Source organism: Cryptotermes secundus, unplaced genomic scaffold, assembly GCF_002891405.2.
Source record: "Cryptotermes secundus unplaced genomic scaffold, Csec_1.0 scaffold1363, whole genome shotgun sequence".
Lineage (NCBI taxonomy): Eukaryota > Metazoa > Arthropoda > Insecta > Blattodea > Kalotermitidae > Cryptotermes > Cryptotermes secundus.
This window is the reverse complement of record NW_019720593.1, coordinates 37,756-61,493: the sequence shown is the minus strand read 5'-3', so window position 1 is coordinate 61,493 and position 23,738 is coordinate 37,756. Positions and strand designations below refer to the sequence as shown.

Here is a 23,738-nt window from a genome sequence, read left to right as displayed (position 1 = left end):
GCCAGCTAGTGTCGAGGTCAAGAAAACATGGGTCTATACAGCCACTCCCCCACACTTCGTCATGGCTTACTGCTTAATTAGTTAAGCATAGGGGCAACTTTACCCTACCTTAATATTAACATTATGTTAACATAAAAACGTCTTACCTTTGCATGTGCCGAGTTCAGAGACTCACACATAACAGTGCTCATATGTTCTGCTCCACCAAGGAATGCTGTTTCAGCAGCAGCAGTTGCTAACTTGTCTACATACTCCATGAAGCTGGTTAGCTCCTGCAAGCATAAACACAGTGTAGTTAGCAACAGATATGAATTCTGTACTTTCAGATTAATTTTCCTTAAAAGAAAAAACAGAACATTTTCTTAAAGGAAATCTAGTGATACTGCATAATAATATGACAAAATTTTATATGGAGAGTGTAATGATTTTCTACTCCACTACATGACGGTCACCATCACTATCAGCATTCAGTTTACTGCAGTATTTGGTGACAATAACAGCAATATTTAACATAACAAACCAAACTTGGAAAAATTATGTATAAATCTTCAAGTCAGTGACATGAAACAAATAAATAGTTTGGGGACGGAGAATTCCCAATCATTTTGTCTCCATCATTTAACCCTCCAAGTTATTTCCTTACAATCCCACAATTAATTTATCACCATATGAGTGTTAGAATAAATCTGAGTGCTTAATACATTGAGGACTGGTCGCATGATATGATGCTTTTGGCTTTTAAATGTGGCAGACCGGTCGCATGATATCATGATTTTAGGACATGTTAGGTTGTAACACACTATACCTTGCCCTGGCGCCACCAGGTGTGTAATAAAACTTGGAATGATTGTTTAGTATTCAGTAACATGACCTCACTGTTTTCTTAACCCTCACTAAAGGAAAATACTTTGCCTGTCTTCAAGTTGTATATATCAGCCAGTAGTTAGTGGTTCAAGGACAAATTCTTCTACATGAGCTAGCTTGGTGACTCAGACAGTGGCAGTGACAGGGGACAACAAAGAATTGTGGCCACAGACAGAAACAGTGAAAGTAGCTCTGACGAAAATGAGGGCAGGACCATTGTGGGGACAGCAAAAAATGTTTAAAAAATCACAAAAATCTAAACCCTCATTCAAAATTGAACTACAAAGCAGTTCTGATGAATGTGGCAAAGGCCTGGGCTACAGACCAGATGGTGGCAGCAGAATCAGAGTCAGACACAGACTCAGAGCGACCGGGCCCATCAACTCCCACCCCACGCAGGCCTCATGTGGACCCCCCGCGGGCGACTCTTGGATGATATGTGGAAATATATCCTCATGAAAATTGTGAAGAGTGAGCATTCCAAGGGGAAGCATCCTTCTAGGCAATGCCGTGTTTGCACAGTTCACAAAAAAAGAATATGTCCACACTGCAAGTTCTGTGTAATACCACTTCACAAAGGGGAATATTTCCAGAAATATCACACTCTCAAGCACTTCTAGGAGCATTGGTAAGTGTTCTCCATAAATTTTAGTTCATAAAATTAATTAGGAGATTTTATATTAATTTTTAAATTGAACAGTGTACAAGTTAGGACAGTAGATTTAATAATGGTGGTCCCCAAGGGTGATTTTAATACAGTAAAACCTGCCTTAAACAGACCCTTTATTAAACGGAAATCTGTCTTAAATGGAAATAATTTCAGGTCCCTTGACTTTGGGGCTGAAAAAGATGTTAAATAACCTGGATTAAACGGAAACTGTCTAACGCGGACAACGGAAATCAAAATAAGCCTTTATACGGAGAATTTCCGGTCGTCCGGAATGCATCATTTAGAATAATTTAAGCATCCTATACATATTACAGAATTTTGTTTTCCCTAACTCTTTAAAATAATAAATACAAATCACTATGTCCAATGTGACATATATAAGTTTTTACTATGTGAAAACTTATCTCCCTTACATGTTTCGGTCCTTACGGACCATCTTCAGAGGGAACATCATTACAAACTGGAAACTACCATCACAAATAGGTGTTTTGATTTAAAATACATACACTTATATACTATAAAGCACAGTATGCCTAAAGTCGAAACATTACACAATCACAGCAGCTTCCAGGTATTGTAAAGTTTTTAAAAAATTCTAGATGTCATTTAGAAACCATTATTGTCAATAGTTAAAGTTTTTTAAACCACGTAGGTTCGTGTCCGTACTCCTATCTTCCTTCTTGTATGTGGCAGGTTTTGTGCCACCTGTCTATCTTGGTGAGGAGGTTCTTGCTGTCGTCCGAGGTTTGCTCGTGGCTAGCTGTGTTGTTTTCACTGTTCACATTGGACGGAGTGATTTGTATTTATAATTGTTAGTGTGACGGACCAGAATGAAACAAATCAAATCTTTAAAATAAGCTTCAAATGGTACTGCACTACCTGCACTGAGATTCAGCAGAATTGTTTTCCCCTTCTGGAAATTGTATTCAGTAAGGGCTCTAGGCCTACAATTTTACTTTAGTCTAGCAGTTGTCATCATGGCTACAAAGACAAGAGTTGTGCTTGATCTTAACACAAGATTAAAAGTGATTCATGCAAATGAACGAGATAAATTGTCTGTTAAGCAGATCATGAAGATGTTTAATGTCGGTAAAACTCAACTGTATGAGATTCTAAAGAAGAAAATGGAAATTTTGAAGCGGTGGAAAACTTGTGCTAATGGAAAAATAAAAAGAGAACTTAATCTTTAAGGGACGGGCCATTTCAATTCTGGTAGTGGTAGCGGGACGGAGTTAATTTAAATGCCCGCCACTGTAGAGTAATAAAAATTGTAATCATGTTACTCAAAATGCCGTGATTTCTACAATTTTTGTGATAAACGAACGAAATAAACGCTGCTTTTATCTAGAAAGAATACAGAATCAGATATTGTAATTTACAGATTTTAGAATCTGTAAAAATTGTTACACTGATTCCAAAATTTTTTTTTTTCCACCAATTTTGAGTGTCTGTCCACAAATATGTGGAAAGTTTCTGCAGTATAAATGCATGCTGCAAGACATCCAATCTTCCTGTCTTATCTTTCTAAAGGGGAGGAAGCTAATGTTTGTATGGCACATTCTCCAGTCACGTCGTAACCTTTCTACTATTGCACGAGTGGGCACAAAAGTCTTATCGTACTTTGTACTTCAGAAACACTGCATGTTTATATCTCGGGCTAGCCACACAGAGGTACTCTTCTTGGAATAGCCCTGCAATGCCTTTCAGTTTCGTCTGTACCACATTCTGAATCGGTGAGATTTATGAGCGGCCTTCAATCTCGGCTTCTTCCATGCAAAATGGAGCCATGTTGGATAGTTCAAATTGCGATGTTTTATAAGCGTTATGATTCTGTTTACATCTCGGACTAAACACACAGAGCTACTGTTCTTGGAATGCCTTTCAGTGTCGTCTGTAACGCATTCTGAATCGGTGTAATTTATGAGCAGCCTTTTCCATGCGAAATGGGGCCATGGTGGATAGTTGAAATTGCAATGTTTTATGAGCGATATGATTAGAATTGTCCTTCAGAAACCCTGACTGTGCATATCTAGAACTAACCACACAGAGATACTGTTTTCGGCATGACCCTGCACTACCAGAACGTTCTAGCCTAGCGCGTTGTGTTGTGAATAAAACATTGCAATTTAAACTAGCCAGCATGGCCTGATTTCACTTGGAAGAAGACGAAATTGAGAAGCAGCTGATTATTGACACCGATTCAGACTGCGGTACAGAAGATTCTGAGCGATTCTGAGAGTGGCGAGGAAACAACGGGCTCAGAACCTGAAGTCGACGTAGACCCATCATCTTTGTCAGCAACCTGGGGACCACCACACCAGCATGGCAGGAGGCATGTGAATAATTATTCTGGTGGAGCTGTGGGGTTAAATATCAATGAAGCTCCACACGTAAATAAGGATTCCACCCCTTTCTGAGTTTTCATGCTGTACTTCACAGGGTTTATCCATCTGCTAGTGGAAGAGACGAATAGGTACTACCACCAGTACCTAGACAAACTTCAAGATGGACCTTCTCCGCGGCTGACGTGACCGATTCTGAGATGTTTCTGTTTCTAGGAATAATCATTCAAATGGGACATGACATTAGAGACACACTAAAGGACTTCTGGTCAACTGCAGAACAATCTGCCATGCCTTTCTACTTAGCACAATGAAACGCGACTGTTTTCTACACATTCTTCGTTTTCTTCATTTTGCAGACAACAATACAGAAACTGACAGGAATGCCGATAGTTATGACCGATTATGAAAAATTCGGACCATCTTCGAAGCTCTCAATGATGCATATGAAAAATATTATAACCCTTCCGAACATTTGGCCATAGACGAGATAATTGTTAAATTCAAAGGGAGGGTGGTTTTTAGGCAGTACATTCCTAAGAAACACAAACGTTTCGGAATCAAAATCTTCAAAATTTGTGACGCCGCTGGGTATACTTATGACATGAAGGTTTATCTAGGAAAAGACAGGACACGTGCAGACCAAGACGTGACAGCGACACATGCTACAGTTAGGGACCTATGCAGACGTATTGAGGGCGTAGGTCACACACTGTATATGGACAATTTCTTTTCATCACCAGACTTGTTTGAGGAANTTATGTCGACAAAGCGGACAGAATGGCAAACAGTTATAGCATCAGTTGTCGGACCTGGAAATGGACAAATAAATTATTTTTCCATTTCCTGGATATGACGATTCTGAACAGTTTCATCCTGTTGTCATCCTGTGGCGCGAAATTGTCACACAGAGAATTTCGTCTCGCCCTTGTGCGCAACATGCTGGAACATGCTGCAAGGGGTCCACCTCGCCCTCAACGGTCCAGGGGTCGACCTCCTGCCGTGTCATCGGCGATATCTTGATTAGAGGAGGCCTCTTGACATCACTGGCCGACTTCCTCTACTTCAAGATTGAGATGTAGTGTGTGCTCTTCGCATAGGAAACGAAGTTACATCCAGACAAAATGTGTGAAGTGCGACATTGGACTATGCATTTCCAGATGTTTCCAACAGTTCCACATTAAGGCAACATTCAATTAGATGACGCAGGAGGGAAGACAGACTACTTATAAAGCTGGTGTCCAAAAATAATGTAAGTAGAACAAGAATTTCTATATTAAAATTAGATTTTAAAACATTGTGCGCACGCGTGGACTGCGCATACCCATACGGTGTCTTTCAGCTCATAAAATTTAAGAAAACTGCAAACGAAGATGTTAATGAAATTGTGTGGGAGTGGTTTGTCAGTGTGAGGGTGAAAAATCTCTGGTTGTCGGGTCCTATGGTACAGGAATATGCTAAAAAAAGTCGCTGAAAAACTGGGGAAGACTGAATTCAAAGCATCTTAACGGATGGTTGGAGAGTTTTCGCAAAAGACATCGGATAGTTTTTAATGAACTTTGTGGTGAATCAAGTGATGTAAATAGTGAGACCATTGAGGAATGGGAAGCTAAATTGCCATCCATAATTGAGGAATATGAACCTGAAAACATAGCGAACGGTGATGAGACTGGACTGTTGTTCCGCGCACTTCCGAATAAATCTCTATGTCTGAAAGGTGAAAAATGTTTTGGAGGAAAACTGTGAAAAGAAAGACTGACTGTTTTTCTATGTGGTTTTATGTCAGGTGAAATGGAGAAAATCTTCGTGATTGGCAAGGCAGCAAAGCCATGATGCTTCCGAAACATGGACATACAGAAACTTCCCGTTGAGTGGAGATCCTACAAAAAGGCATGAATGACATCACAGATCATGGAGGAACGGTTAACAGCCTTTAATGGCAGAACGAAAATGCAAAACCAGCATGTTTTGTTGTTCTTGGATAACGCATATGAACATATGAAACTTTCCAACGTGCGACTTGCTTGGTTCCCTCCAAACACCACTAGTGTTCCTCAACCAATGGATCAGGGCATCATTTGGAATGTTAAGGTCCACTATCATAAATTATTAATGCAATCTTTGCTCGTCAATATAGATTCTACATCATCCGCCTCAGAACTTGCAAGAACTGCCTCAGCTCTAAATTTGGTTATTTTGATAAGTCAAGCAGTAAAGAAGTTGTTACCAGAAACTGTGACAAAGTGTTTCGAAAAAGTAGGATTTTCTACGGTAGAAGTTACTCCTAGTGTAGAAAATGAGAATGACCAGAAGGACTTACAACATTGCATGAATGAAGCTGCTTTCAGGAACTGCAATGCTGAGGATTACATCAACATAGACAAAGATGTGCAAACAGAACCAGACACAATGGATATCGATGTATTAGTTGAGAATTTTAGAGAAATTCGAAAAGGAAGAGGAAGAAAAGGAAAATGACATTGTGATAGAAGAATAAAAGTGTAGAGTGAAGACTTATCAGGATGCTGCCAACAGTTGAAAGGTACTGCAGGAGTTTGCCGTGCAACGGAATGATTCAGACATGCTTACTCTAATTTCTCAAGCTAAAGTGTTTGTGGAAAGTCAGGCAGCCAAGAGAGTAAACTGTGTGCAAAAAACTCTGCCGGAGTTCTGGTAAAATTATAAAAGGTGAGTACTGCAATTTTTTCCTGTTCAATGTAATGTTTGCATGTGTTCAATGATTATAGTCTGAATACATTAATGAGCATGTTGCTTTGTTTTGTTTCAAATACGTTTATGTCCTTGTTTAGTTATTATAGTGTACCTTGATTAAATTGAAACCTGGCTTCAGCGGAAATTTGTTCTGGTCCCTTGAGATTCCGTTTAAGACAGGTTTTACTGTATTTAAATCGCCGGTCCGCGATGTGTTAAGTAATATACCTCATAAACACCATGTTCTCCAAGGATGAGGAATATTTTACTCATATTTATTTATTTAATGATCCTATCAGTTTCCCAGAATATATACAAGGCAACATATGCCAAATGATGAATGGGAAAGAATGTGGAAGTAAGAGGTTGTGGCCTATTTTAGAAACTACAGGAAATGTTGTGTTTAACTAATTAAGCAGTATGTCAAGAAGGTGTATGTTGGAGTGGATGTATAAATCCACGTTTTTTGACCTTTCCACAAGTTTGAGGTGAGTGGTCAGCTGACCACTAAACCCCCTGGGAAAGAGCCCCAGGTGCTCACTGGATATGAGGCTGGGTGGGTCCCAGAGCTAGCCTGGACAATGTGGGGAAGAGAAAATTTTTGACCCTCCCGGAACTCAAACTCTGACTACTCGGTCGCCCAGCTCATAGCCAGTCGCTATACCAACTATGCTATCCTGGCTCCTAAATAACATAAAAAGGTAAAAGGTAAAGCTGTCCCTCTGCTTAACTAATTAAGCAGTATGTCATGAAGGCGTATGTAAGAGTGCATGTATAGATCTACATTTTCTTGACATTGGTGCAAGTTTGAGGTGAGTGGCCAGCTTCACACCCTGGGGAAAGAACCCCCGGTGCCCATGGGATAAGAGGCTGGGTGGGCCCCAGACCCTGTCTGGACAGTGTGGGGAAGATAAAATGTTTTACCCTAACAGGACTCGAACCCTGCCCCCTTGGTCGTCCAGCCCATAGCCAGTCACTATACTGAATGTGCTAACCCAACCTAATGCCATCTGCAATCCGACTGTCTAGAAAATGTTGGAACCTCTATGTCTCACAACCTTGTGGGCCTTCACATCCTGTTACAGGGATTTTAGGACCTATTCCATCATTTACTAAGAAGGACTTTGAAAAACCATGGAAACAATCAACTGAGGATCACTGGTGTCTGATGACTCGATCCTAAGTAACTTTGGGTGTTTCCGTAACACTCATCTCTTGACATACTCTGTAACTGTGCAACAGCCAAGTGGTGACTAATAACTGTCACTTGCTGTTTTCACCCATCTATACTGAAAGTGCTATTCAAGTTTCTTCAGGGAGGAGTGAATTGGAACACTGAACTTAGGAAAATTTTAAATGGGGGAATTTATCATGGAGATTATTTACTTGCAATCACTGGAACTAAATGTTAAATGTGGGAAAACTTGAGAACATTAAATGGTGTTTCCAGTGTAAAGTTAAGAGTGTGATCATATCCATACAAAAAAAAAACAAGGTTATCATCTTGCTAAGACAGCAGACAGACATGACAATGACAGAGGTAATATATCACCTGTAACCGCTGCTTACAATCCTCTACTTTCACTCTCATGGCAACAACCTCATCCCATAATTCCAAGGAAGCAGCTTCTGGGCCCTGTGTCAGCAGACACTCATCCATGGTGCACATAAGTTGTTCCATACATTTTCTGTAACACATTCAAGTCCATATCTAAATTTTATAATCTTCAAGGGATGCATCCTGTTGTGCTAACATATATTAAATCAAATGTTTTCTAACCATCAAACAAAACACCTCTCAATACTACCATTCACATTAACTGTGCACCGTGAGTTTATTGATCTTGATTGCTACATGTTTTGGCTAATTAAAGAGCCATCATCAGGCAAGACATACTAATAGCAATATCTTCAACTACCAAATTGCATTCTATATTGATATATGTATTATAGCATTACAATTATTAATATATCTGGTTATGTACATAGTCAATACATTCAACGTTGTGATACAATCATTACTATTACTATTACTTATTAAATAGTAATGACTAAATCACAGTGCTCGGTGTCACTTCAAATCACTCATGAAGTCTCCTTTTTACAGCCTAATTCCTTTCTTGCCATTATTCTGCAGCTGCCAATTCACTTCAATTCCTCCGCTCTCAAGTTCATATCCTGGCAGGCTGGCAACTTGAAACTCAACGCACTTCACTGTAAGACCTCAAATGAACTCTTCTTTATAACCAATCTGCACAGACCATATAGAAAATACACAGCCTCTCTATTGCTGGGAACGTGTCCTTAGAGTGCCATTGCAGAGCAATGGAAGTTACTCAATTGTTGCTCGAGTATTCATTGCCATAGGAATGTGTTTACCGAGTTGCTGCCTGGCAATGAAAGTCTATTCTCATTTCGCTATTCCAGCTTTCTGGCGTCATGTCACAATATGATGATTTTTGTAAATTGTTACAGTGTACTGTAACCCCTCATCACCTGAGGGCACTGTACATCCAAAAGCTTATTATTTTAAAAAACAAATTGTTTCTTGTTAGAATAATTTAAATATTTAAAAGTAATTTAAAATGATGCAAAATGATGCACTCTGCCATGGGGTTCTTCTTGCATACATTTTGTTTTTTGGAATGATGTGTATGTCATGAATGATGTTATTTACATGTGTTCTGGTGGTTAGAGTGTGTGTGTGTGTGTGTGTGTGTGGGCTAGTCCACACACACTGCAAAAAACAATGCGCAAGATATAAACACATGTCTTTCAGAGAAAAGGCACTGGATAGGAGGCTGGATGGGCCCAGAACCATTCTGGATACTGTGGAGAAGAGAAAAATTGCTTCACACTGTTGGAAATTAAATCCTGATTCACTATCCAGCCCATAGCCTAGCTGCTATAAAAACTGAGCTTTTACAACTGCTAATTTGGAACATTTCAGAACCAAAATCCTCATAAATTATTAACAGCTGAAATATATTTATGTTAAAATCCATAAAGAAATACCTTATAAGCCTAATGTATGCCAGATGATTATAATACTCGTATAAATACAAAATAACATTTACATTTAAGTCTGCATATTAAATAAACAGGAGTTATATAAGTCCATGCATCACACTCCATATCTCCTGGACAGCATGGATAAAATGATCAATATCATCAAGTATCATGTATCACTGCTTCTTTAAGAGTTTTCAAAGAAAAATACTGTATGTGTAATTTATAATTCCTGAATCTAACGTTTAATCGTCATGTGACTAACATTAAGGACTTACAAATATGCTTTTCTGTGCAACAGAAATGTGGGAATAAACATTTTAGTTCCTTTCCTTTTTCACAATTAATGGTTCAAAAGGAAAAAAACTCTTGTGAACATATTTCTACCATCTTGTACTTCACATCATTAATTCAATAATTCTTACAACTTGAAATAAACTTCTTCCACATATTTTGGGCAGCTTGTAAAAAGTTCCTGGAATATGCATTTCAAAACAATAAATACGTTTTTAACCCTTACCATTCCCCACTTAGCAATGACAAAGCATGACAAAAACAACCTTGAGACACCTATGTAGGATCTGAGGTGATTATGAAGATTTCCATCTTCTAGGATATAATGCTTAGTAATCCATAAATGTCAACTGATGTTTCAATGGAATGTGCTCCACGCTTATGAGGTCTGACAGTAAAGTTCACCAACTCATCACTGTGTGCTTGCCATGGCAGCAGTGGACAGAAACCTCAGCATGGTTTGATGATGTTAGCATATCAGCGTTTCACAGTCATATTGTTGTTGATCTATGGTAGTCTCTTTCTGGGTGACATCTGTTATTGTCTGAATGTGTTTTGGTGTGCCATTGTGAGAATTAGAATTAGAGCAGTGAACAAATATTAAGTTTCTTGTTAAACTTGGCATGAGTGGAAGCAAAATCAGAGAGATACTAGTGGAAGTTTATGGTAATAATGCCATGATGAAAACAGCAGTTTATGAGTGGATGACACGTTTTTCTGAGGGAAGAGAGAGTGTCACTGATGAAGAGAGATCAGGACAGCCAGCAACAAGGAGAACTAAAGAAAACGTTGCAAAATTTCATCAAATTGTGTGTGAAAATCGTCAGCAGACTGTCAGGAGCATAGCAGAGCAAGCAGACGTCAACAAAGAAACAGTTAGGAAAATCTTAAATGAAGATGAGGAAGTTTTGTGCAAAAATGGTTCCAAAGAGCTCACCAAAGAAGACTGTCTGAGAGAGAGTTTTTTGCTAGTAAACAAATAACTGTGATGGAACACCTTCCCTATTCATCATATCTAGCAACAATGACTTTTTTCTGTTCCTGAAGATAAAGGAAATGTTCAAAGGAAGGCATTTTGATAACACTGATGACATCAGGAGTAATATGACAGCAGCTCTGAAGGCCATTCCACAAAACTATTCGTAGTTCCAAAATTGTCTTGAAGGGGGGACTAGACACGGGCATCGGTGCATAGCTTCAAAATGGGAGTACTGCAAAGGAGACCACAGTGATATTCAGCAATGAGGTATGTAGCACTTTTACAACAATGAGTTTGCGAACTTTACTGTCACATCACAAATGCAAGCCAAATGATCTGCTTGCTGCCTGCATCTGCTGGTTTCTTGCTTGACTTACTCTTCCACCTTAAAGGTGGAGAAAATATGTTCATCTCTGAACTATGTATTGTTTAAGGTGGTTATGAAGAGTTCTACTTTGAACCGTGTCACGGTTCTTTCGGTGTAGGATCTTTGGATTTACCGTCTCTCTCTCTCTGGCAACTACGTATGCTACGACGCGGAGCCGATCCCTTTCCCATCAAGTTCTTTGCATAACCTAGAGGTCACGTGTTTCCCCTTCCCTCTTGTCCCGACACGAGCTACGTTTACAGACAAGTTGGTCTGTGGCTTTTTCCTCTTCGTCTCCGACCGAGAAGGTCGGTTGTGGGAGTTCGAAATTCAGTTTGGTTTTTGATTACGCGTTATGCGTAGAAATTCTGGTTCGGCGCATTGACTACTACAGGAAGAGAGAGAAAGCCCTGTCGAGCCGGCGTGGGGCTGGCTGGCTCGGGAGTTGTGTATTTATTTATTTATTAATTATTTTCCCTGGCTTGTAATATATATTTTATCAAGTAAGTACTTACTGAGAAGTTGGGCGAGATGTTTTAGAACTGCCCTGTTTTTGTGAGAGTGCCAGGAGTTACGTGACTTGTGATTGGTCACTGAGTGCCGCAATGCGGCAGGGGCATTTTGTTGGGATTGAATGTTTGTTTCTTTTCAGCTCTGTTTTATGTATTATTTTGTAATCGGTGTAGTCAGAACATTATGATCGAGTTTCATCTTGGCAACCAGGCTATTTGCGACAGTTTTAACCATGTACTTTCAAGGCTATTGATCAGCCCAGGTCAGTGAACTTAAAAGGGTCGCAACCGTTACTTTGACTGCGGGCAAATTCTGTTTCATTCTGGACTGATGTTTATTTGATTTTTCTACCAGCCCTTCAGGCGAAGCTGTAACATTTTCCTTGTCATATTTGTATGATTTACATTTCTACTCTTTTGTTGCAATATATTTTTATATATTTGAAAAGCCAGCTGGATTGTTATGATTTCTTGTACTCTGCTGAAATACTTGTACTGCCCAACGCCTATGCCAGCTAACCCTCTCGGTTCCTCCCTTGAGATCCCCTTCCACTTTGGGGAGGCATTGGAACACCACGAGACAAACAGTCGATTGTGAGCTCCGGTGGTCTTCGAAGCGGCTCAACAATTGGTAGCAGAGCTCCGGCCGTCTTCGAAGAGGAGGAAGTGCGGCTCAACTTTCTGGGATATAAGCCATGCAGCCCATTGTAAGACAACTGACATTATGGCGGAACATGTTGCCTCCATCTTCATGGCTGGAAAATAAGCCAAGCAATAAACCAGTTTGAAAACAGTTTACAATCTGCTTTCAAACTGGTTTCTTGCTTGGCTTATTCTTCAACCACGACGATGAAGGCAACATGTTTCTCAAAATTTCAGTTGACTTTCATTTGCTAACATGGCGTTATTTCCCAGAAGACAGAACTCTTCCTCACACAGTGTTACAGCCCAAATGACTGTAGCCTTCAATTGCCTTTCCTGTTTACATTTATCTCATAGAGGTAAAAGGTAAAAAGGTAAACCTCTCCCTATAGCAGGCCGTGAAGGCCCATAGGGTTGTGAAACATCAATGGTCCCATATTTTCTCTAAACAATGGCTCACAGGTGGCAGTAAGGTTGTCAGCCTTATGCATCAGCTACCATTTACCCCACAAGGAATATTTCTGTTAGAGGCTGAGTGGAGCCGAGGGCCACAGTGCGGCTGGACGAATTACATAAATTGGAAAAATCCACCTCCTCAGGACAGGAACCCACGACCTTCTGGCTTGTAGCATAGTGCCTCAACCAACTATGCTAGTGTGTGCCCCCTATCTCCTAGGCTGAATCCTTTATCAGTTATGCAGAAAAGCCAATTCATTGGTAATGTAACACATGAAAACTGAACAGTTTCTTCGCCTCTTGCAGCCTCCATATGATTGTATCTTCTCACCTTCTATCTGGATGCCTGCAAGTAGCACACCAATTCCAATGCTGCAAGTATCAAAATGAACTATGCTGTGTGAAGCAGTACAAGTCCCATCTGAATTCAATGGTCCTAACTATAAAGAACTTCAAAAGAATAAACCCATTCACAAAATCCTGTACTTTTGCAAAAAGAAAATAGTGACTTAGAAAACTCCTTTGCTGAAATGCACACACATGCATATACAGTGCGTTCCATGATAGATGAAACCTGGCAGCAGCGTTGAGCGGATACAACATTTCTCACAGATTGCTGCCGCAAATGTCAATAGCAGAATGAGTCATTAGTGCTGTTAAACATGGGCCGTCAGGTGGTGTGATCTTGCTACTGCAGTATTATTATTATTGTTTGGAGGGAGTGGGTTTCCCCATGCACTGCGACCATTTGTTGATCTATCGTGCGTCCCCCTTTAATTATTTTAACTAGTCGCTATGTCCTTCCAGTACTGGTGCTTGCTATCAGCCCCGTTCTGCCAGTGAGGTTGGCCCTCTCCGGTGGTGGTCCCTGATACTTCTCCATCTACTGGAGGAACTGGAAACTACTTGGGCAGGAAACTTTGCCTAATTTTACTCACAGGTCTCCTAGAGACATGAGGATCTTTTACGTGCCGTAAATCTACGAAACGGGACACATGGCTTAAAGTCCCTCCCAGAAGACTTGTTCCCTGAATTTTTCCGCCCTTAAAAATTCCACGACCCGCGTACCTTGAGTCATAAGGTGGGAACATTACCCCTAGACTACGGAGGACGCAGTAAGTCGCATTAATAGTCGGTCTGTGTTACAAGTGTTGACAGATGATCAATATTTATACTGAAATGAAGTTCACTATTGAATAGAGTGTGTTTATTATTAAAACTTTTGCAAGGAAAAAACTTACAGAAAATGTATCCTTAAGTTTCGTAGTAAATATCCTCACTTGCCAGTTCCCACAGTCATGTGTATCCAAGCTTGTGAAAAAATGGCAGGACACAGGTTCAGTGTGTGACATAAAGAAGCAATTGAAGAGGATTCTGCTGACTGAAGAAAAGGTTCAGGGCATTGAGGCACATATATAGATCAGTCCTTGAAAATCGTTAAGACTCTTAGCACAGGAAACTGGTGTTTCGCTAGAATCTGCTTTCAGAGCCACAAAATTAATCAAGTTTCGCCCATATAAAATAACAATTATACATGTGTTGAAACAACCAGATTATGCAGAAAGAATTCGTTTTTGAAACTGGCTGCTGCAAAATGTGAACAATGGAATCATGAATCCAGTTTCTGTTCATGACTGATGAAGTGTGGTTTCATGTTAGTGACCATGTCATTGCACAAAATGTAAGAATATGGAGTGATGAACATCCTCATGCTATACAGCAAGTGCCTTTACACAGTGAAAAGGTGGGAGTGTGGTGTGCTGTAAGTTTGCGGCAAATCATTGGCCCCTTTTTTTTCACAAAACTGTGAACTCTGACCTGTATGTTAATGATATACTGAATCAGTTATTCCATCAGCTGACTGCTGAAGAAAGACAATATGGGTATCTTCAGCTAGCCAACACTACAGCACATACCGCTAATGCAACAATGGTCGCAATATGGGAAGTGTTTCATGACAGAATAATCAGCAGAGGACCATGGCCTCCCAGATTGCCAGATCTCAGTTTTTGAGATTTTTAACTTTGGGGAAACCTAAAGGGAAAAGTCTATAAGAATAATCCTTGCAGCACTGAAGCTCTGCAGAATGAAATGACACACATAATTGGTTCGATTACCATGAACCAACTTCAGAAATTGTCGCATAATTTATTTATGTGATGCGAGGCATGTCTGCAAGCAGAAGGGGTCACTTCCAGCACCTGTTACAAAGCACGGTAAGTTTGTGTTGTCTTTTTACAGTATTCTTATATGTGTGCATGTAGAGAAAGTGATGTGAGGGAATTAATGACGTGACTGCATTCTCACCAGTGGGGAAGGGCACAGCAGTCGCGGAGAAATGGTCCATCTGCTCTAGGCTGCTGTCAGGTTTCCTCCACAGTTGAACACTCTGTATAAAAAGTTTAAAAGGAAACTCTTGAATCTATGCTGAAGTTGTAGATGACTGGTCCAGAAATCATCTTTACACCATAAACAGTTTTCTTGAGAACCTGTTGTAGAAAACTTGCGGTAACACATACACACAATAAATGCCTGCTACTACTGCTACTGCAACAACAACATAAGTACAAACATTACCTATACATTTTGGCAGTGTCAGAAATGGCTGCAAGTGTCAACGTAAGGAGCTGCTGGGTGGCTGATACTGTGGAAGTTGATGCCTGACTAATCAAATATTCAGATGTAAGTTTCTGTGGTGATGGAGCCTGAAATAGAAAAAGAGGTATCTAGTTAACATAAATAACCTGTGGCATGTGATCTGTGGAAAGAAGAAATTGTTTTACTATTATTATATTACAGAATGCAAATACTTTTATTGTCGTTTATGTATATAAACTGCAATATGCTCCTTTTGATACAAAATATTGTCACCACAGTATTGCAATTAAAGTTATAATGATTCCTGACTGTATGGAATTACTGTAATTATTCATGTTCTAAATGTGGGAGCTTATCTACACATTTCATACAATTTAATATAAGCAGAGATTTCTTCTGGCAGTATACAACAGTCAAGGCACATACGTTTTCATACAAAGTGTGCACTGTTATTTTCATGATGATACCATCAACGCAGCTTTATTTTTGAAGATGGTTTCCATAAATGCAAAATCATTAGAGCTGTTTTCTAGCAAATGATAATTTTGTTTCTTGGTGCCCATTTTAAGGACCCCATTTTTTGGAGCTAGAATGTTCTATTCACAGGGCATCAAACATGAACAGAAGCTGACAAAATCATCTGGATGCTAGTGAGGCACACAACATACAAACGTGCAGACATTCCAAAAACCAATTTTTTTATTCAGGGGGCCTGAAAGCATGTATATCACTGAAATCTTGAGATCAATTTTTCACTACTTTCTCTCACTACATACACTCATACAAGAAAGTAAAAATAGAGCCAGATTAGCTAAGTCAGTATAGTAACAAGGCTATGAACTATCCAGTATGTATGGAGGATTTAACAAAAGAAAATTTTCTTTGCAAGATCTGAAGCTTTCACAGCACCTAGTGTTTGACAGAATCTTCTCAGGCTGCCAGACATATCAGCTGATTAAAAATTACTGACATTCCAGGGGGCATCTCTGTACCCACCAACATGGTCTGATCAGACAGCTGACAGCCCAAAAAGATTTTATCAAGATTCCCTTTATTTTGTTATTTTATGACCTTTACTGCCTGCAAACTAGTATGGAGAGGTATTCTTTGTTATATGTGTGTTTGAAAAATTGTGATTTCATTATAATGCAACTGACTATTTTAGACAAATTTTAATTAATAGTACTTGCTTTAATGTGAAATGTTTGCTGGCTGATCAAAAGACAGGGAGCAGGTGACTGTGGGAGTAGCAGAGGAGGAATGCAACAAGAGAAGGTGGAATCTGGTTCAACCATACCTCTTCTGCACATCTACTGTTGTGTGAGAAAACAGAGGCTGGGGTACAGCTACAAACAGATGACTTCTTAAATAAATCACAGCAAGCAGGTCCACCAAATACAGTCAACTCTCGATTATTCGGGGGCGGATTAACCGGTTTGCGGCTTAACCGGGGCTTTTTTTTTTTAAGTTTACATGTTGTTTAATATTCATTCACTTTTGTTTCACATGGTGAGTTGTAACACTATTTTCGCACTAGTGTGAACCGAGCTCTGCATTATTTCGTCCCGTTATGCAAACACAATGTTCTAGGGTGGGGGTGAAAGAATGCAAGAATTTTTGGAAAGTTTCAAGGACAAATACACCGCCCCAGGTTATTTAACGGTACCATCTCAGTGTGAGAGTGCATTGTGAAAGTAAGTATCAGTTTCTTAATATAGATCTTCAAGTGCGTTAGCAAAATGTCGGGGTTTAAAAGGAAGCGTGTTGTGTTAAGTATTCAACAGAAACTTGAAATTATCAATCAGCTGGAAAAAGGAGCTGTAGTTAAACAATTAGCAATGCAATACGGTATTGGAGAACAAACTGTTCGTGATTTGAAAAAACAAAAGAATGAGTTAATTTCCTTTGCTTCGTCTTCTAATTCAAGCGGAATGAAGAAGAGAAAAACCATGAAGAAATCAACATACGATGATCTCGACAAAGCGATGCTGACCTGGTTTAATCAACTAAGGGCACAGGGAACAACAATAACAGGACCAGTTTGTGCTAAACAAGCTAAATATTTTTTCGAAGCACTTGAACTAGAAGGGAGTTTTGACGCTTCTTCCGGTTGGCTAACACGTTTCAAGCAGCGTCATGGAATACGAGAAATCAGTATTCAAGGTGAGAAATTGTCAGGGGACTTGTCAGCATCAGATCAATTTTGCACCAATTTTGATAGTTTTGTGAAAAGTGAAAATCTGCTGCCAGAACAAATCTATAATGCCGATGAAACGGGTCTTTATTGGAAATTTGGCTTAACCAGGTTTTCGATTAACCGTGACTTCCATCCCCACCATTAGCCCGGATAATCGAGAGTTGACTGTACCATCAACTTCAATGGCCATACATATAAAATTCAATGTTGGTGATTTTTTTAACCAGTTCTGTACCATAACAGTCACTTACTTCATCACTGTCTTCAACAATTTCCTCATTCAGCTCAATGACTCTCGCAACAGATCATCCACCCATGCACATAGCACACCTTCTATTATGAGATCAATGAAATGTTAACGTTCATTATCCACTTCTGAACTGTTTGTATTCTAAAATCTATTAAATAATGTTAAAAATATATCTTTTTGAAGAGTATCTAAATGTTTGAGAGAGAGAATGTGTGTGTCTATGTTTATACCTTCAAATAATAAGTAAGATCTTTACAAGTTCTTGCACTACAATAATTTCGGGTTAATATTGAACTTTGTTAGCAGTATGGGCAAATATAAAAAATATTCACTTTAATACCTCTATCAGTTTGTCATTTTCTTCCAATGGAGAAGTACAATGTGCTACGGAAAAAAAGAGAGATGCCTTCACACAATGTAATACACTTCTTCTGCAATTATTTGAGGGCCGTTGAAATGTGAACTGAAACAAAACAATTGCTATATATCAATGATCTAGAAGCTGGCAATGAACATGGGAGACCATCGTTTTTTGCCGATGATACTAATATTCTTATAACAGGAAATAGTGCTAATGATGTCCAAAGGAAAATAAATAAAACAATAAATGCACTCACAGAGTGGTTTGAAAGGAACAGATTAATTATTAATAAAGATAAAACAACAGCAATATCCTTTCATCAGCCTCAAAACGTACAAGTCGAATGCCCATCAATAAAGCTCTATGATACAGTCATCAATCATACAGAACATACAAAATTTTTGGGAGTTTGGTTGGATAAGAATCTAAGGTGGACTGCACATACTAAAAAACTAGCAAATAAATTATGTAAAATATGTTTTACCTTACGAGTGGTCAAAAGAGTATCAGGATTAGAGACTGTTCGCAAATTATATTATGCTTATTTTCAATCCTTTTTATTATATGGATTGATATTTTGGGGCAATTCAGGAAATGCAAAATCGATCTTTAGGTTGCAGAAGAGAGCTATTACAGCTATGATACAAATCCCGAAAACCACTAGTTGTAAACGCTATTTTAAATTGTTACATATATTACCTTTACCATGTCTATATATATATTAAATTCTAATTAACATAAAAACCAATTTGAATGTTTTCATAACCAATTCAGGAATACACTCGCATAATACAAGAAGAAGAGAGGACTTGTTCATAGTGCCATGTAATATGAGTCTATACATAAATAATTTCAATAATACTGGACTTCGTATGTTAAATCAGTTGCCACAATATATTAAAGAGGTACCAGGACTATAAAAGTTCAAAATGACTTTGAAAACATTCCTACTTGATCACTGTTTCTATAGTACAGACGAGTTTCTCTTGTTTGGGGGCAAAGCCTAGTTCTAATCACTTGTAAACATATATTTCAAGAATAATTAACTTGTAGATTTTAATATTAGTAATGTTACAGGAATGCCTACTGCTGTATTCTGTATTTTTTTCTTACAGGAACAAAATTAGGGATTTTGTGCCGGGATAGATGGATCAGGTCTTGAGGCATACAGCGGTGTCACGTGTTAAACGATTCTATCAGTTCTATTATTAGAATCATCAATGTATTATCATAGTATATTACAATATTATATCATTATATTATTTATTATATTATTATTATTTTATTATCATTATTATTATTTATTATTGTAAAGTATCTGACTTGTCCTATATCATGTATAATGATCCATGGATATGAAGTAAATAAATAAATAAATTTATGAATTCATCAGAACAGTGTCTAAGAGACAAACTGTAAATGATAAAATAGGCAAAACATCACTGCTTATAAAAACATCATAATTCCTGTTTCTAAGGAGAGTCAGGAATAATGTGTTATTAATTACACACTCACCTGCACAGGTATGTATGCCCATGCATGCACACGCACACACACACAAAAGGTTAATCAAAACTTCTACGCCACAACTCAGTTCAATAAATTGGTGTGAACAGTATGATGAGATGAAGAATACAGTCCTCTGGATTGTAACGCTGTGTAGATTTTTGACAGCCTGACATTCTGGAGGAGCACACTGTCTCCTCCTGTGGGGTCAGAGAGCTGGCCAAGCTAAGATTGCCATCTGTTTCTGCTGCTTTCTTGGCTTGCTCTACAACACTAAAGATTGATTGATGTTGTATGTTCCCCTGAAGGGTCAGGATCTTTCCGAATTGCATAACATTACAGCCCAGAAGACACTGCTCTGCACAGCCACTGCTGCTACTGCTACCTCAAATCCAACATAGTTAAATCAGTCATAAGGCTAACAAAAAAAAAAGAAGAAAAGGAGAAATAGTTTTGGGCTCTATTTTGTCTTATTGAATTTAACTCTTTTTTTTTAGTCATATTAATTATGCACTCTTAGCTGATCACAGCGGCTGCGCAATCTAAGATATGAACTGTCTTCTCTCACTTGAAAGCTGGGATCGTGGATTCAAATTCTACTCAAGGCATAGATGTTTGCCTGCATTTATTCTGTGTTTGTTGTTCCCTGTATAGGTAGCGGCCTTGTAACACGCTGATCCCCCATCCAAGGAGTCCTACCGATTGTCTTTGGATTAAGAAACTAAAGCGAAACAAAGCATTTCACAAATGCTCTATGGTTTGAAGTGGGAGCAACAGAAAGAGAGAGAGAGATAGAATTATGCACCCTTAATTTGTTCTATGTAAAATTTAAAAATTCGCTTAGTGGGGGGTGGAGTCCAACTGTGGCCACTCAGCACAGTAGCCACTGATTGGCCTATTGTACCCTGCCCCGAGTGATTATGATGGAGAATTTTGTGGAATGATGATTGGCAGGGGAAACCGAAATACCCAGAGAAAACCCGCCCCAGTGCCACTCTGTCCACTACAAATCCCACTTGATCAGACCCGGGATCGAACCCGGGCCACCGGCCAGAAGCCAGCGACTAACCGCTTGAGCTATGGCGCGTCCTTGTTCTATGTAAAAATAGGATACATGAATTAAATTACACATGCTGTCACAAATTTGGGGAAATCTGCCCATCCTCTCAATTTCTCGTTAACAAACTTTCATATTTGACTATGATTCTACGAAGAGCTACAAACCTATACAGCAACACTAACACTAGTTCAACTAATTCTTTCAGAGGTCTGAACAGAATATCGGGGATTAGGTACTATGGAAATGGAGAGGGGGTCTAGGATGTACCTGGGCCCACTGTTTTCTTCAAAGACAATCTAAATTTAATTGAAAATATCATTAATTTTGTCAGTATATAATTCTAACTGCTGCCACAAAGAAAAAATCTAAAAGAAAAGCAAATAAAAAGAAAGGAAAGAAAATGAAAAATCATATGAAGATGGTTTCAAGGTTCATACAAATTACTGGCTTGATTTTTACACTGCAGTAGACCCCCAGAAAAGTCTCTATACTAGCGCACAAAATAATAGAAAGATTAATAATGGCTGAAATGTAGTTCTTAAGATCGGTAGCAGGATTTGCGCTCTGTAAGGCTGAGTGTGGACATCTGTGAGAAATTGTAGAATAAATTATAAACAGAATGCGGGAAATTGTGGCATCTTGTATGAATGCTCTAAAATGGAATGGCTGTCAGGTTCTGTTGCTATGAAATGTACAACCTGTCTCCTAATGTTGTTACACATGTACTTACAAACAGCACTTTGACCAAGAAGATTGAGGCTGCATGCACATTCCAAACGTCGGCAACATCGCCACATCTACGGGCCGTAACAGCTCAAGAACAGAATTAACATCCATATGTACCGTCTCAAGCGTCACAAGCTTCCTGATTTTCTTAACCTCAAATCTTACGTCTTGGTCTCATTCGTCTCATTCATACTTCGCAACCTTATAATCATTTCTAGGCAGCTATAGCGGTTATAGCCATCTGATCATCGTATTACAAAGACAGGCCTCCAATTATAGACTGCACTGATCGCCGCACTAACAATTAAGATCGATTAAGATTTTATAGTAACAAGTCAGTGGGAATCGTGGATATCATCCTTTGAGTCGATGGTGGTGGTGAGGTTATAACACATCTGGTATAACAAATTTTCAGCATCATCGTGTAATAACAGACAATTCGGTACGGTTTCGATTTTCAAAACACTTACGGACTTAAATATAGATATTACACAAATTGTAGGTTGTAATATTTCGTGTGAACTTACCTTGTGAAAGTTTAAAGGAATTTTTGGCTGAAATGAAAACGACATACATTTGTTACCGGTCAGTGTTCGAAATAAAAATCTTGTCCATAGTACCATTGTTTTATAAACATGGTTTAGCAGTTCTTAATATCGGTAATAGTTTTTAAATTGTTTTCTTTAAGTGTCCAACCAACTTCGTAAGAAATTTCCGCCATTATGATTTGAATTGTCACGTGTTTATACATGGACTACAGCAGTGCTTACCAACGTTCTTATGGTTCTTATGTACTCGGTGCACAATTCACTGATGCCTATGGAGGTGCGGGCGCCACTACACACTACTACTACTACTACTACTACTACTACTACTACTACTACTACTACTACTACTACTACTAAAATTTTTCGAAAATATTTAACAGTACTCAGACGTTCAAAAATGCCTCTTGTCTTACAATTTGAATTAATATTAAAAATCGGCTCAATTATATGTGGTTACGGAGGGCGCCAGAAAAATACACCACGGGCGCCACGTTGGACAGGGCTGGAGTACAGCATTAACCAAAAACATTTGACCTTATGTGTAAAAAAATAAAAGTAAATGTACCCTGTAACAGGCCGTCGAGGCCCATAGGGTTGTGAGATGTTGAGGTTCCCACATTTTCTAGACAATCGACTTAAAGATGGCGGCAAGGTTGTCAGCCCTACGAGCCGGCCGCCCTATACACCCCAAGTATATTCCAAGAATGTTATTTTGGAAATGATGCGGCAAAAAAAAATTCATCCTAACTGCCTAGTGCCGAGTCCTTGAGAGACCACCAGTTCCTGAGCTACTCAAGAATTTCCAAAACATAAACTCACAGTTTCGTTGTCGTGTTTCATGTCCTGCTCCTGTCCACATCCTGAGCCAGATCAATGCAGTCCATTTCACTCCATTTTGGTTCTCTAAGATCCATTTTAATATCATCTTTCCACCTATGCCTACGTCATCCTAAGGGTATCTTACCTTCATCCTTTACCAGCAAAACAGTTTAGGCTAATTCATTTCTCCTCTTCTCTCCATGCTTGCTACATTCCCTGTCCTTCTCATCATTCTTGACATGATTATTGACATATTTGGCTAAGAGTATAAGTTATAAAGCTCCTCATTAGGTAGTTTTCTCCAGTCTTCTATTATTTCAACCTTGTTGGGTACAAATATTCCCCTCAGTACCCCGTTCTCAAACACCCTCACTTTATGTCCTTCCCTTGATGTCAGAGATAAAGTTTCACATCCACATAAAAGTATGGACAAATTATGGTTTTGTATACCGTAATTTTTAAGTTTTTAGATGGAAGATGAGAAGAAAAAAGTGTGAATTGAATGGTAACAAGAATTACCTTAACCTCATCTGCCCTTAATTTCTTCATGAATTCAATTTTGATTTGTACCGTAATTTTTTTTTATTTTCTTTGTGTTGTGCTTTATATCACTTAAAAGCCTTACTGGGTGAGAATAACTTTTATTATAATACAAAATAAAACGAATGAATATAGATCAATATTACCAACTTGAACATTTTTACATTACTAGATTCTCAACATTCCTCCTTAATTTCAAAAAGTTACAAATATGTTTCTCATTTTGCTCCTTTATTTCAAAAGCTTTTCAACATTATTAGATGTTTTACGAAGTTAAATTGAATAA

General features: G+C 38.7%; 1 protein-coding gene across 1 annotated transcript in view; it reads right to left on the bottom strand.

The window, feature by feature from the left end:
- The window catches only part of LOC111870325, a 36,988-nt gene extending 14,689 nt beyond the window's left edge, over positions 1 to 22,299 (bottom strand). The window contains exons 1-5 of the mRNA XM_023862513.2: positions 22,073 to 22,299; positions 18,233 to 18,355; positions 15,425 to 15,552; positions 8,141 to 8,276; positions 147 to 272 (exon numbers count right to left, since the gene is read on the bottom strand). Of these exons, the coding sequence (XP_023718281.1) occupies positions 147 to 272; positions 8,141 to 8,276; positions 15,425 to 15,552; positions 18,233 to 18,355; positions 22,073 to 22,168 (609 nt within the window). The 5' untranslated portion in view covers positions 22,169 to 22,299. The remainder of the gene's footprint in view (positions 1 to 146; positions 273 to 8,140; positions 8,277 to 15,424; positions 15,553 to 18,232; positions 18,356 to 22,072) is intronic.
- Between the last annotated feature and the right edge of the window lie 1,439 nt (positions 22,300 to 23,738).